At 42.9% G+C, this 16,822-nt stretch overlaps 1 protein-coding gene across 1 annotated transcript in view; it reads right to left on the bottom strand.

The window, feature by feature from the left end:
- LOC115828661 (double C2-like domain-containing protein beta) overlaps positions 1 to 16,822 on the bottom strand; it is a 65,357-nt gene that overhangs the window by 12,679 nt on the left and 35,856 nt on the right. The window contains exons 3-4 of the mRNA XM_030792721.1: positions 8,220 to 8,294; positions 4,294 to 4,403 (exon numbers count right to left, since the gene is read on the bottom strand). Of these exons, the coding sequence (XP_030648581.1) occupies positions 4,294 to 4,403; positions 8,220 to 8,294 (185 nt within the window). The remainder of the gene's footprint in view (positions 1 to 4,293; positions 4,404 to 8,219; positions 8,295 to 16,822) is intronic.

Consider the following 16,822-nt stretch of genomic DNA (forward strand, 5'->3'; position numbering starts at 1 on the left):
TCACTGGTGCCTCTCTATCCGAATCTCTGCAGATACACAAAGAGAATCCAAACAACAAAAGGCCCGTAATCCGCTAATCTACCTGAGCCCATATCATTATGCAAGGCACCTCGTGCGTTCATTGCTGTTGATGGATAGGATAAATCTGACACATGACATACTTTGCCTCCAACACCACCTGCAGTACATAATCTCAATGTCATTGTGCCACTGTCTTTGTGAGACTCCACAAGACACAATGCATTATGGGAACGAGAACCGGAAAAAAAAACAACTAACGTTCAGTTTGAAGGCGGCTGTCGCTGGTTAACCATTTCTCAGAGATGTCTGAGGATTTTACATATGCGCCGGTGCATTTCTTTTCATCTTTATGAACTGGTCTCATGCATTTCCACAGAAACAAAGATGACAATTACCATATTGACAATTTGGCCAATTAGATATTTGGCCAACTTGTCCAGTCTGGGTCATTCCTGCCAGAATAGTAATAGGTTGAAATAGGCTCTAGTTAAGAATAAAGAATCAAATGACATCCCAACTTGCCTCTGTTACTTATGTACATTCGCGTAACACAGAGAGCCAGAGACAAAAAACAGGTTCGCTGTTTTCACTATTGTTTATTGAGAGTCTCCAGTGTGCTAAGATATTGTTGTGTGTGCAGTTCAGAGGTCCAGAGCCCAGACCGTGAAGAGGGTTTAGAGAACACAACGCGCCGACACCCTGGGTTAGACTAGGGCTCCCTCAGTTGGCCAATACAAATCCCAACGGCTCAGAGAAAACTGGACCTCTGCTTCTGCTGTGTCTTCGGACACCGAATGCTCATTTTTCAAGATACTGTACACCTTTTGAGGGGTCAGTGAATCTATACATGAAATCAATCAAAAAACCCACTTGAGACTGTATCTTTGATCTTTGACCTTTGATGTAGGCTGAGCTTGATTTGATTGAGGTGAACGCTAGAGCCAAATCATTTAATGTCAATCGAATCCGTTCTCGTCTATTAGAGGAACGACTGGGGGGGTAAGGAGAACCGTCTAGCAGCGACAATCTGTCTGTCTTTTGTGTGTCTCTCTCTTTTAATTTGTGATCCCTTTCAGTCTGGGTGCCGTGGAGTGAATGGGGCAATTGCCACTGAAGACCCAGACGCACCAAAGTAATTTTATCACTCAAAAATCGACGCTGTCTGGAGAGAGAGAAAACTCTGTTTCGTGGAAATGGATTGCTGAGAGAGGTAAGGACGCTCTAAGATTTATTAATGTCGCCTTGAAAATGTAGTTTTCAAGTGACAAAGATGTTCTCTGGCTGGTTTCTCAGTGTTATGTATTTATTTACATGAAGGACAAGAGTGGTCCCCATAGGCAAGGCCTATAAGGGAGACTTTTGTTTCCATGGAAACTGGCCCAGACAGTCTGAGGAAAGGCTCTGGTGAATCATCAGGTGGGTCTTTCCTAATCAACACACACACACACACACCACACACACACATGCACACACACACACACTCCAAATCACAAAAGCAGACACACACACACACACACACACACCCCAAATCACAAATGCAGACACACACACACACATACACACACACCAAATCACAAATGCAGACACACACACACACACCCCAAATCACAAATGCAGACACACACACACACACACACACACACAAACATGCACCCTAAATCACAAATGCGCACACACACACACACCCAAAGTCACAAACACAGAAACACACACACACATACACCGAGTAAATCAAAAACACAGACATAAATGTGTCCACACACACACATACACACACACACACACACATTCTGTTTTTTTTCTAGTCTTGGCTATTGCTACTTAAGATCCCTCCCTAAGCTAAAAAATGGCCAAGACACTCCCAGAGAATGAAGTCCGCTTATTATCCCCCTTATTAAAATGACACCTCTGGTTTGAGGGTTTTATTAATTCCATAAAATAAGAACGTTTCTTCAACAGGGACCCGGGGGGGGGGGGGAATCATCTAATTCTCCCATAATGCATCAGTATCACCCCTGTAGAGTCCTTCAAATGACCACAATTACTTAAGCTGACCAAAGTCTCACACATTCAGTACACACAACCCTTAAGGGTGCCATGTTGAATAAGAGCAGACTTCTCCTGAATGTCTTAAGCGTCAGAATATGACCTTTGAAACGGAGACTGTTCGATTCATTAAATTCACAGAAACCCAGACAGAGTTGGGACGTTCCCAGACTCTGGCCTGCTGGCTGAGCAGTGTTTTTTTTTTTTTTTTTTTTGGGTTGGGGCGGTCTCTCTTACACACACACACACACACACACACACACGCACACACCTGAGACAGAGGAGCTGGGTCGTCAGTTGGTAGCCAGACTGATGGCAGCTGTATTTAACACTGCTGCTCGTTGCCACCGCCCGCTCCCGTCTGAGCGTGTGAGGAGATGCCAACAGGGAGAAAACAGACAGCAGCTGGGAAGCCATTAGGAGGACCTGTGGTTCGTCCTCTCTCTCTCTCTCTCTCTCTCTCTCTCTTTTTCTCTTTCTCTCTCTCTCTCACCATCTCTAAGGAAACAGTACCGGGCCTGGAGCCAACGAGTCTCATCGTGAAAAGAGCAGCTCTCTCTCTCTCTCTCTCGCTCTCTCTCTCTCTGCTGTATTAAGCCTCTTTTACAAACCAAATGATTTTCATTCAAGTCAATAATAGACTTGAGCGAGCCTGTAGTATCCAGACTTAAAGAAGTGACTCCTTCATAAACCTACACTGGACACCTGATCCGTCCGTCAGGGCTTTCTCTGTTATCCATGAGGTCATCGTCATCAGCAAGGTAAATATCAAAACTTAAAAAGCGTAATTAGGCGTGGAGGCCTTCAATAAAAACCTGACATTTCTGTCTTGATTAGTCATGTGAAAACATCAGATACCACCCACCAACTGTGTTTAACCGACTGGTTCCAGCGACCAGTGTATTTTGAGGGGAGGGGATGTTGTAGGTATGTTATGATGCCTGGGAAATTCATTTGACTTGAACATGGATGTCTACTCCTGGAACAGGATTATTAAATCAGTAAATCAGGCTTAGCCTTTTCGATGATAGAGACTGGTATTACGCCATAGATTCTGTATTAAGGTGAATCTTGGCAGAGGAAAGCAATTCAAGATCAATACTCCTATCCCTGCGAAAGCTAGATTCTCCTAAATATGTATGTGTTAGACAGGGAGGGAAAAAAACCACACACACAGGGAATGCAGCGTAAAATAGTACATCTTATTGATTTGACAAAAACTGCTACTCTCCCAAAGAAAACCAATATCTACTTAATGAATTGGTCAACAATCCAACGTTGGCTCCAAATGACAGACTCTAAGGTGAACACTGGCACCATTCTGACCACCATTCTAAAACAGTGCTTGGTCTCTGTCCAACAACACAAGGCTCAAGCCCAAATTCCACAATTCAGAATTAATAAGGCTCATTATTATACCATAAGAACAGGAATCGACCGTTAGGTTGCTCTGTGCGGGGGACCTGGGATTTGTAATTAGGTCTAGTGCACAGGCAAGCGCTAGAGAGCCTTCGAATACAACGAAGTTAAAAAACACTCAAAAGGGCACTTACAAGAAAAAAGAAAAAAAAAAGCAAGAATCAAGGCACGGAGACCAGCTCGGGGGGGGTCAAATGGCACTAATAATGCACAACGCCGGGATTTAAAAGAAAAGAAACACGCTAACAACTGACAGTAACGGTTGCATAGCGGAAATGCGTTTAGCCTCGCGTGACCTGTGTCACTAGCTAACGGTCGCTTTACACACGCAGTGTCCCCTAAATCCCGTAAAAGCAGATTTAACGGGATGCCTGAACAGACAGCAGACCTAAACCGTGAGTTATTTTTGTCCGTTAAAGAGGTTGCTGACCTGCGCTATACATTTACGCTATCAGTCAGCATCTGTAAATAGTTACCTTGATAAGATAATCGGAAGTACAACTTTAGATCTCTTTCACAGGAACTCGTTTCAGCCAATAGATTAAAACGGAACAGAATGCTGGTAGGTATTACTGTATATAAAGAGTGTTTTGATATACTTTAAAAGTTACGACGATTATGAATGTGCATTGAGATTATGGTTCTGTTAAAATAGACAGAAAAAATGTATAACGATAAAAATGCATCAATGGAACAATTAAAATATGTCATAATTAACTATGTTCAAGTCAGCGGTGAGAAAACTATAGTTTACTGAACGTGGACAGCAGGCAGACAATCTCAAATTTTATGGTACAGATGCAGTACCTGAGTGTTTTGCGAACCATATCTTCATCAGTGATGCCATAGTAGGTCAGGGTTTCGCTCCAGACAGGGTTAAGGGTGTTTCGCAACGTCTTGGTTCGAAGCTTGTTGGCCTGAGAGAGAGAGAGAGAGAGAGAGAGAGAGAGAGAGAGAGAGAGGTGAGCGTATTCAGGGCACAAATCTTGCTTCATTCCATCTCTACCTTTATTTTCAGGCGCATAGAATTTCAGCGGCCGTCTGTTCTCTGTAGTTAAATTTTTATTTCAGTTATAATGTCATTGGATTTATTCCGGGCAAACGTCTGGTTCGGTCAGTGATTGCATATTTGAGTGTGCCCACGTTTTGAATTTCATAACCTCATCACTCCGGGACAGTGATTTATGAAGCTGTTGACTAGCATCATTAGACACGGAAAAGCGACGCTGATCAAGTGCCAAAGGTTATAGAGTTAGCACCCTCATGTGGATGATCATATTCCTGACTCAGCCCACAATAAATATATAAAAAAAATTAAAATAAAAAAAAAAAAACCCGTAATTCCCCCCCCCCCCCCCCCCACATCGCTCTGAAAAAAAAAAAAAAAGCACAGACAGTAATTATCTTTGAAGCTTGACTCACATAAGACTGTAATTATGCTTTAGGTAACGTTCAATAAACACTCACCTGCAAATTTATTTGAAACACCCACCTTGTATGGACGCTCCTGGTGTACAGTTAGGCCCATCTGTTGCTATGCTCAGTGTGTGTTATCCATCCTCTAGCCCTGCATTAACGGTCCGTTTCTGATCACAGGACCACTATTGGCTGGATATTTTTAGGTGGCAGACCACTCTAAAACCCAGCAGTGATACTGATGTATAAAACAGTAGCAACGCTGCAGTTCCTAATACACTTGTACCAGAGTGACACCCTCCACCAGCTACCATGCCACTGTCCTGTCTGTGTCATTTCTGTGTTAAGAGTGGTCTGCCACCCAAATAATACCCGGCCAACCCGCGGATCAGAAACTGCGGTCAGAAAGTGACCATTGATGAATGGGTTAGAGGGTGGCTGACAAATTGTGCATGGAAAGGGATGGGTTACATGCTTGTTATTGTACACGTACATAGTTTACTTATAATGTAGACACACCTCATAAACTGGTCACTGTCTGTAGGTCTAAGGTATGTGTTTCTAATAAAGTGGATGGTGAGTGCAATGTTTATATTAGTATGAATTCAAGTCTAATGGTTATAACCTCCGTGTAACTGTAAACAGTAACCGTGTCTTTGAGCTGGTCATAGTTTTTGGAAGTGGTTTATCTCAGTGTTCTCAGAAGCACCGCGTGCACAGAGTACTGTGTGAAACTTATCAGCATCTACCGCTGGTTTCACTCTCTGTGTCAGCTAAGATGAGAGGATATTACTGAGAAGAGTGGTGAGTTAATCCTGAAACAGATACTTTGAATGGCTGTAACGCTTAACCGTAATTATTTGAATATACAAGACTCTCATTAAAAACACAACTATCGTCAAATTGTAAAAAATTGTTAATGCAACAGCTATATAACTGCCCTTGCGCATGACACTTACGCTAAATGCACTGCTTGAGGAGCTCATGCAGGGTCAAAGCTCCAGCTTCTAAAAGCAAAAAAGCAACACCACATATCTCAGGGGGAAAAAAAACGCATTCTATAATTACAAGTCCAGTCAAAATTATGACAGTTTTAAACAAAGCCAAGGGAATTCAGCTCCTTTCGTGACGCCAAACGAGGTCTTGCAACGATATGTAAATTTGGGGGGATGGAGGAGGGGGGGGGGGCACATCAGCAGGATATGATGAAAGGATCTTGGTGAATTACAAGGCTACAAGGCTGCAGTGCAGAGAAGTTCATTAAGTTGACAGATATCGTTTTTGACTCTGGGATGCATTCTAGAACTCCTCCTTTGTGTTCCGCACAGTAACAGCGTTCGCCAAGGACAAAGTAACACACTCGAGGAGCACTCGATGAACACGGGTTTGGCAAACGGCCATATATTGCGGTAATTTGAGAACTCGGACGCGAAGACACGTTATATGCACGCAGCCCAGCGAGATGGGACATGGCATGCGCAAAAATCGATAATGAGGTGTTATCCACTGTTTTGAAACATAACAAATTCAAACACAAGCAGCCAGGAATGGGCTGGGACATCTAGTATTACCTTTACACTTAGCAACTGAAGTGACACAGCAGATGTAAACAATACTGTAAGTTAACAGCCATAACATATAACAGAAGTCTCACTCTATCTTCCCTGCATTTTCTTCTTACTTTGGATTGGCTGATCACCTGGGGGTTTATTTGCTTTCTTGTATGACAGCCTTAGTAGGATGAACGCTAACAGATGTTTTCAATATACTTAATCGTTTTACATAAAGAGCAGCATTGAGTTATCTAGTAGCTTGAGTCCTTCACTTTATTTGGCTGATAACCACACAGATACCTGATTGACTACAGCTGCCATCTAATGCGCAGAGGAAGTGAAGGCTTTCATGCCACGCCCACTTGAGGGGAATGTGGCCAATTATGTTTCTGTAACAGGGGTGAGCGAGAATTGCATCACTGTGTTTTTCAGAGCGGACTCTTTTTCATAAAGCAGTTGCCTGATCTTTAGGGGATGCAGTAAACTCTCGGTGAACTACACACACACACACGGACACACACACACACACATATCCATGTGGTAATTAAACCAACAATAAGGGCCATCTGGAGCCTGTCACAACTGCCATTTCTACGTTCTCCCTTTGAAACTCCTCCAAAAAGCCAACACCCAGCAACCAATCAATTACCTAATAACAATTTGAAGGACAGTCCATTCACACTCGTGCTCATGTGATTCCTATAGCGTGGAACAAGCTGAATTAGCAGTCTCATGTTGTACTGCTGTTAAGTGGATTGTTGGCAAGACCAAGAGAAGAAACTCATCAGAGAGCTGAAGAACATGGATGAATTATAATCGGGGGGACACGACAATAATTTGTAGGCTGTAGTATGGTCTGTGACGAGTAAAAGTACCATCTTGATCTTAACGTAGCTCTTTGTGGGTTTGATTAAAGGATTCGAAACCCTTGAAACGACAAAAAGAGTCAGCGTGAAAGACTGCTTTGAGATCCTTAATGAAATAAGGGTCTCGACAATGGCACAGAACATTAAGTGAAACTGGATTTTTTTTACAAGTGTGAGAGATGGGACTTCACGGTTCAAGGATACAGTGACTGAGGAATAAAATGCTGGCAGAAAAAACAACAACAAAAAAAAACCAACGGCCAAAGGAAAGATTTTTAAGAGAACACACGCACAAAAAAAGACTCGTCGTATGGCTGATTTATGGACCTATCAAATTTACTTTCATGAAGTTTTGAACAAATGAATGTGAGGCAGCATAGTGTTGGTACTGTCTACATTTTTAGCATTGTATAAGGACGCTTTTTGGAAATGCATTTGGTTTATTAATGTGAATACACTAATCTGTTCAATATCACAGGACAAATGCCGTTGAACATTAAGTGGCTAATTCAGCTTTTGTGATTGTAGACCGATCGTTATTTAAAGCAAACTTAGCCGTGGTGCGTCTACAATATCTGGAGGCAAGTATTTGCTTTGAACTGTGTAAACAAAGTCTTAGACATTAATATACTGGAGCATGAGACGCATTCCCACAAACCTCCACGACCTCAAGCATATTTGATCCAGAGTCCAGCACTGACGAACTTGACTAAACCTATTAAGCACTTGGAACACCAAATGAGGGGCTGGATCTGGCATTCTAGAATTAAAACACTCCGGGCAGAGTGGTCTGAAGGAATGTTTTGGAAAACGTAGTCTTATATTACCCATATGGAATACATACGGAATAAACGGGATGAGTTTGCAGGAAAACAAAGGGGAGAGTGTAATTGCTCACCTTGCTGGCCCCAGGCAATAGGTGCAGTTTGACATAGGGGTCTGAGAGCCCATTGTGATCCATTGGTTTGAGGCCCTGCAAAAAAAGAGAAAGGAGATTCATTTTTCTTATTTTCTAAAAATTACAGAGTGACTTCTGTGTTTCTGTGTTTCTTCTGTGTCAGCAAGAGCCTGTGTTTTCTTGATAATGTCCTTGAGATAGATCGTGACTCTATTTGGATAATAACGCGTTCATCAAAAAAACCCCAAAAAAAACCTGTTAGTCATTGCCGCTGACAGTAGTCTAAAGTTTTTTTGTGAAATCCAACTTGAATCAAATTCTGTGCTTTTATTTCTGAAAGCCGCCCTTTCTCAGAACTTGCCCAGCTAACTAATTAAACCCAGCAGAGGTGAGGCAGTTCTTAGAGAGACGGCACGTGCTTTCTTCCTGTTTTTTGGTCGTAGGGAAATTCATCTCACTGCAAAAAGACGAAGAAGAAGAAGAAGACGAAGAAGAAGAAGAAGAAGAAGAAGAAGAAGAGGAAGAAGAAGAAGAAAAAGAAACAAACCCTACTCATTTGTCTTCTGTGAGAAACGTATGAACAAAGCATATGTGCAGAGGCCTCATGCCATGTTAAACAATGCGACACTGACTGTTGTAAACTTTCACAATGGAAACATTTGTGCTGCACTGCGAAATGGAACACACCACGTCTGGAGGTCAGGCATTAAATTGATAAGGTCAAAAATACAAGTAGAAAAAGAAACACTATGAATAAAAAGTAGTATTTTTCACTCAGTAGTTGATTGCGTAACAGAGGTGGAAGTCAACCCTGTGGCTGGCACCAGAATGTCTACCCTGTTATCGTGACCATGCTTATGTTTTGACTGTTTAAATACATCACTCAGTGTGAACACCCCTTTGATTAATGTCACAGCCACAGTGAAAAATGGATTCCGGTAAAGCATGAGGTAACTGTCAACCTGACAACCTCTTTTCTCAGACGTAACACCGTATGACAGGATGAACTGAATATGAACGCAGGTTTCCTCAGGGCTTTTCAACAGAGCTAAATACACTGGTAATTCTGCCCTGTGCTCCGTTCACTGGTAACTCTGTCCTACACTCTGTTCAACTGTTCAATGCTCACTGGTAACTCTATCCTGAGCTCTGTCCATGGGTGACTCTCTCCTGAGCTCTGTCCATTGGTGTGTATTGATATATATATATATATATACACACACATACACACATACACACACACACACACACACACGGATAACAGTCTGTACCACTTAGGTTAGTATCAAAACTGTCAACACTGAATTTAACATCAATACCTCTCCTTTTTTTTGGATACAGTAAAGCATTACATTCGATGGACGACACCTCTACTGCGTCTTAGTCGTCTTGACACGGGAGACACATTTTTGATTTGGATGAGAGATACGCTTCAGAGGGCTCAGGAGTAGACAAGGGATTTTCAGTGCAAATCAGATCTCTTTCTCACAGCCTCATTCTTCTGTCTCCTCCAGGTAGGACTTTAAATCAGGGTGAAAGCACACTGTCAGAGACATTCCCACTGTGTTGCACTTTTACCAGTAAAAAAAAAAAAACCAACATATTTTTAAAGACGATTCAGGAGCAGAACTCTAGAATTTCTGCCTGTAGGTTTTTAGATGCTTGTGTTTCATTGTACAAAATCTAAAGCATGTCAACAGTTCAGTTCATCTCATTTAATGTGAATCTGGTGAGATGCAGGTTAGATTTTTGGTAAATAACCCTCTCGAATCAATCTGACAGAAACGTTGGTCATACCTCTCGAAAAAATCAATCTAACGGTCACTGAATTAATTATTAAAACAAGATGTGGATGCAAACATGCCTGACAGAAATGGCTTGTTTGTGCAAGCCTCGTTTCAGCAATTGAGTAAAACCTGTGAAAGAATGGTGGTGTTTATCAAACCTGCATACAGATTAAACCAGATAAATTAGCCTTTTTTTTAGCTCCATCTCAGTCGAGTGAAGACGCAAATCTCCTTACACACAGTATAATCTCCCTCCTTTTGTGATATGTTTCTGTAATGATACGAAAGCATGCATTCTCTCTGGTTCTCCGTGTTCACTCTTGTGTAGGATGAACACATGCCACGATGCCAGGAGAAGAGACATGTCTCCTAACCCGAAGTACGGCTAGAACGACAGAATGACAATCGTAATTAACAATTTTCTACTCCTCTAAACCTCGCGGTTGCATGCCGGCCTCTGAGGTTTTCTCAAGCCCTGTACCAGTGTCTTCTTCCATTCGGTGTGGGTAAGTGAACAGAGGAGAAGAAACACATAACCAGAGTGGTATTAATGGGAATGACTGAGGCTGGTCACAATGACTCTTAAGATAGATAAAAACAAATGAACGGGATGAAGAGAAGTGAAGACACTCTCTCTCTCTTTCTCTCCCTCTTTCTCTCTCTCTTTCTCTCTCTCTTTCTTTTCTGACTGTTGGAAAGAGTGCCCGCTTGTTTTCCATACATTTCACTGTGATTTTCTCTGCCTAGTGCTCCGTAACAGGATGAAAACAGGCGGCTTTGCTCTGACTACCTTTCTAAAAGTGCGCACACACTCCCACACACCCACACACTACACACATCTAGGTTACAAAGCAGCTTTCAAAAAGATCCACAGGTTTGAGCAGCTGTGTGTCTGTGTGTCTGTGTGTGTGTGTGTGTAAGAGAGAGAGTAGGGAGAGAAAGAGAGAAAAAAAGAGAGAGTGTACCTCTCTGTGTGAAGTACACTGGGTGGATAAGTATAAAGACATGTGGAGGCACATTTACCTCTCTCTCTCTCTCTCTCTCTCTCTCCCCCGCTCTGTGTGTGTGTGTGCCTGTGTACAAAGAGCAGATGGATATATCCTTTCAATAGGCTCTGTGGTCCTCTCCAGTATAGAAGTGGATTGACAAAACCGGTCATGAAAAAGACTGCAAACTACAAGAGAAAGCCTGTGTCTTTCATGTCATGTATATTTTTTTTATCCCCCACACCGTCACTGAACGCTCAGTTCTGATTGGTCAATGAAAAATCACAATTTCAGCATGAGAAATGCTAATTACAAGCCACTTCCTCATGTCACTCAGTGGTACTTACGGTCAGTAGGTGGTTAATTATCAATTTGGTTGCTAAGTTACTTGAAACTAGATTTATATTTTGTGGTGGAAGCTCGAAATATTCAACAATTTGTAATAAAAAATCATTTAAACACTCTTTTAGGCAGAACTATGCATTTATTTGGCAAGTGGCCATAGAATAACACACAGAGAGCTGTGTGCTTCACTGTTTGCGAAATTTACACGGGTGTGTGTGCGCGCGTGTGTGTGTGTGTGTGTGGGGGGGGGGGGGGGGGGGGGGGGGGGTGTTACACACCCTATCTAACATATCCCGCTTCATTGCCAACTTCCAACCTGGTTCCAGCATATGAGCACAAAACCTCACTGCAGGTAGCTGAACACACAGAGACTCATGAAGCAACAATAAGAGGAGGGTTGTGATTTATCTAGGCCAGTGCAAACAGAGCTTTATCCCTTTCCACGTTTGGGTCGTGGGCTGTGACTTGTGGGTCCCTGGCGGTCTCTCGCTGCTGCCCGTCTGGACCCACAAATCGATAGATCATATAACAGCCGAACGCTCGGAGGTTCTAAGATAAAGGCTCTGTGCTCATGTGCCATACAGGTGGATGTATTAAAAACGCAGAAACCGCGGCCATATTAATCTCTCTCTATCTCTCGTTCTTTCTCTCTCTCACTTTCTCCCTCTTCTTCTCTCTCTCTCTTTCTTTCTTTTCCTCTCTCTTTTACCTCTCTCTTTTTCTCTTTGTCTCTCTCTGTCTCTCTCTTTTTTTCTCTCTCTCGCTTTCTCTTTCTCAATCTCTGTAGCTGTCCTCTTCTCTGAGCAGCTCTCCCATTGCCGGAACATTCTGATATTGTCTGAGGTGAAATATCATTCAAAAGGCCTGTGGAAGTTCAAACCACATGTATCTTGTAATGTACGTTATTCATATCAAAAATGAATTCATCCTATTCAGAGCTATCCTTGACAGGCATTTATACCATGTCATTTTCATTGTCATCTTCAGTCTCTGAATATCATTCCTCATCGTGTATCTCACACGCACGCACACACACACACACACACACACACGCACACACACACACACAAACAAGCAAAATGTTTTTCCTTTCACATTCAGAAACACAATCTCTTTGAAAGTTGAGCTCTCCTGACGGTTGATTGGACGAGACCGTAACTTATCTCACTGGCGTTCCGCGCGACCTTCCTGCGAAGAGGTCAGCTTTAATTTTAGGGGAGGGCTGTGTTCTGGGATTGAGTGGAAAGCACTGGGCTGTCTTATGGAGACGGTGATTGCAGCGTTGTACGTGAATAGGCAGTTGATCATAATTATAGAGGGAAATGGAGAAATGACCAGTGTGAAAGGCAGCTGGGCTCCATGCATCAGTGTCTTCCCCCTGTGCCAGCGTCCTTCTCCGACTCATTCATACCAATTTAATCACAGCCGTCCGTTTTTGTTTTTTTTTCCCGCCTTTTGCCTGTTCCCTCTCTGGAGCAACGTCTGCACTGGCAACCACCCCAACAAATGTGCCGCTTTCAACTGAGGTTTTTTTTTTTTTTTTTTTACATCTCCAAAATGACTTTTTTTTTTTTTCGCTCCTTCATCTTGTATACGTGCTTTTGCACTGAGGTGGTAAGAATAACAAGGGGGAAGGGAAACAAGCAGCCCTACAAAGCATTTTCAATATCCATAGTGAATGAAGAGAAATGAATCCAATGTAGGGCTTAGTTGGAATCCGATGAAGAGAGGATTGGCAGAGACCAATAGGTGGTGAGAGTGCGACATGGACAACATAAATGGATTTCTATTACTAAACCACCGGATGGTCTAACAAAACACCAGTGGGAGTCAGTCAGTGATTTCATTTGAGATACAGGGGGTAGTGGTCGAGAAGTCAGAGCGGTGAGACGTGGTTTGAGAGAGTAAATCGAAAGTTTGAACTTCCAAAACTCTCCAGTTCATTCAAAACAGCCTAGAGACTGTTAGCTGCAGATCACTGGCTGATCACAGTCCATGGCTGATCATTGTCTAATCCAGAGACTGTTAACTGTAGCTCATTGGCTGATCACAGTCCATGGCTGATCATTGTCTAATCCAGAGGCTGTTAACTATAGATCATTGGCTGATCACTGTCCAGGTTAATATGATGAGTGAAAGAAAGAAATCACTGACTGACCTAGTGAGTGGTCCAAAGGAAGGGTGTGTAAATTCAATCTCAGGAAGCAGTAGTGACGAAATAGACAGGGAAAACTTTCTAGAGAAGCTGAGAGAGATGCAGAGATGGGAGAGGAGATACGGAAAGAGAAATAGTTTGAAGACTGATGAGGCCGCTCGTGTTCAGACGCCCCGATACCGTCACCACGAGAGACGGAATGATAAGTGAATAAACGTGGGTGCCATGTCGGGAGGGTTTTTCATTCTTTCGCCAGTGAACGTACGCGTCGGAGAGAGATGTTCCCACACTGTCTGTTCGAAACACGGCGCCCAGGCCGCCCACAGCATGAGTGAGCAGGACATCTCGGGCTGACGCGGTCTCAATCCCCCCACTGCATGTAGTGTTATTAGTTCACAGAGGAAAAACACTGTGAGCAATTACTTATCAAAGAGCTGGGTGCACTCTTTCAATAATCTGTGTGAGCAAGGAGAACAGCTAGATACAAAAAAAAAAAGACAAAAAGATGAGTTCTTTCTAATGAACTCAAGGGGGGAGGGGGTCATTTGTTCAGAATAAATGTGTGTGTGTGTGTGTGTGTGTGTGTTTTTTAAGATACATTTTTCATTGTTATATGATAAATTTGTCAAATCCACAGTGATTCGTATTCAGACTGCATTTTGTGATGGTGATGACTACAGTGAGGGAAATCAAGAAATCTGATATCAACCTGAAATGGAGGTGTCAGCTAAAAGGATTGGAAAAAAAAAAAAAAAAAAACCCTTTCATATTTGACAATGAACTTCTGTCCGCTAATCAAAAGCAAGCGCGCAAATTCAGGCTCGGCTGAACGAAGGCGCAGCTGCGTCTCGAGAAACGTGTAAACCTAATTGATCGTTTGATGTGGCGTTATAAAGTTAGGGAACTCAATCCTGTCCCGAGTCAAGCCAATTCATCCGCTCATCGATCTAAAAAGCAAAGGAACAGAGGCATCTGGGCCTGTTCGGGTCCCGATGGATTGTAAACAGTACGCTGATCAATGATGTGAACAGAAGTTTTCGTTCTGTGCGGACAGCGTACACACAGACACACACACGCACACACACCTCATCAGAAAAAGCTTCACACATGGGTCTTCAGTGAGCTGTCCATATACATTCTGATGCTCATTCAACCGGGATCCCCTACATAAGGTTGGAGAGGAAGTTCAAGGAGAGATGGCCAATCAGAGATTGCGATGCAAAGAGAACGACATCACAAGAGGATTAAGAGGCTATCGATTTTAAAGGGGGACCTTAAAGGGCACAAAAAATCGAGCGAGAGTTTGCTGTATTTTCATTTATTTATTTATTTATTTATTGGTAGATCTTATTTAAACAATTTTGGCCACTCTGCATATCGTCGGTTCGCTGTTCCCAGATCGGGGAGAAACCTTTGCGGAGCTCGAGATGAATCGATAGGCATTCAGCGAGGGACTCCAGGAGACCTTGGTGCGAACAAAGGCTTCTGTCGTGTCTGGCTTTTTTTTTTTTTTAAAGAGGAGAGATATAGGTAGTGGAGCAGAACTCATTTTGACATTGAGCTCTGTGCGAGATGATCCTACGTGTGGCTGTTGAACATGTCGGTGGGGTGGGGTGGGGTGGTTGGGGCGGGGGGGGGGGGGATCAGGAGAAAAGAAAAAAGGCCTTCAAAAAAAAGAGAGAAATCATTGAGGGTTTGCCATGGCAACAGGAGGAGGTGGACGAAGAAGAGGAGGAGGAGGAGGAGGAGGAGGAGAAGCAACAGATAAATAGTAGAGAGGCTTACCTTTCGATACCTGGGAATAGGGAGCTGCTCTCCGCCATGCAGTGCACAAACAGCCATGCAGAGAGGGAGAGAGGGAGACAGCCCGTGCATGCAAGAAAAACAGTGCAAAAGTGCAAAAAGAAGGAAAAAAAAAACAGAAAGAAAAAAAAGCAATGAGCCAAAGCATAACACAAACATGAGAAAACAAACAAACAAACAAACAAACAGAATGATGATTAACCTAGAAAATAAATACGTTGATTAGCAAAAATGAATTGATACATAAAAACACAACAGGAGTACAGTGCCACGATGCAACATCTGCATGCAGAGGTGAATTTAGCTAACGTGCAAGGACCGGTGAGAAATAACAAACATGTTACAAGCCTGGAGAATGTTACTGAAAAAAGTTCCCGAGAGGGAACTGGTTAGCAGGTGTGTCGGGATAATTACACACTTCTCTTTTTGAAAAATTTAAATGACGCAGGGCGATCCCATCAATTTCTTTCACCTTGGTAAAATTGTGCGGTGATGTCACAATTGTCTTTGTTCTGTATAAAAGCGCTGGTGTGTGCATACATAATTGATAGGTGATGCATAGAGCAAAACCCCAACGGATTCTAAAGAACATTTAAAAATATCTCCCCGAAGTTTCGAGACAGGATCAGTTCGTCAGACAAAACTTACCCTGACACAGTTTTCTTTTCTTTCTTTCTCTTCTTTTCTTTTTAAGCAAACTAAAACGTCACAAATTGACACCAAAGGCAAAACAAATAAAGAGAACGAATATCATTCCATTAAAAAAAAAAAAAACTACCAAATTAATAAGCTGCCTAGAGGTTCAATTAAGCATCCGTTTAGCCAAGTTTAATGCTTCATTAATGAGCTACTTAAGCAATATTGCTCCAGATAGAACTCTTTCCTTCAGAGTGTGCAGTCACTCAGTGAGAAAACAAGCTCAGTTGAAGAGTCAAGCTTATTCTGATTAATGGGAACAACAGTGGATAATTATGGGTAAATACCTTAATGGACTCCCAGTGACCCACTATCTCCTAACAGCAAAAATGGAAATGATAAGAAATTGAAGCTACTCCACAAAAAATTCCAAACTGGGAAGAGAAAACAGTTGCAACAGGTAAGCCGATACAAATCCAATGCAACGCCATTACACTGGGAACGCTGAGAGTGGGAACGCTGAGAGTTCCCTGAGGAAAAATCCATACAGGCCAAAGCGGCGTGCGGTCCCTTCACCGAGTCGACTGTTTCGTCGTTGTCCTTGTCTCGGTTTCTTTAGGAGACGCGGTCCCCCACCTAACATGACCGAGTTCACCTTCCCCGCGAGTCCTGACCTCCCCACACTGGGAGTTAATAAGTGTGCCCCTTTCCGAGCTGTCACCTCCACAGACAGGGAGAGAAGTCCAGACAGGTACCTTTAATTGAGTTGATGGAGAACGAGGAGAGGCTGAGGAGGACAGAGGAGATGGGGGTTGAGGGGTGTGAGACGACCCGCGGAGCTGAACTGGGGTCGCCAATCAGAGTGGGGTTTTTCTGTAATGGAGTTTGTCA

The sequence above is a fragment of the Chanos chanos genome, chromosome 15 (assembly GCF_902362185.1).
Source record: "Chanos chanos chromosome 15, fChaCha1.1, whole genome shotgun sequence".
In the NCBI taxonomy this organism is placed as follows: Eukaryota; Metazoa; Chordata; class Actinopteri; order Gonorynchiformes; family Chanidae; genus Chanos; species Chanos chanos.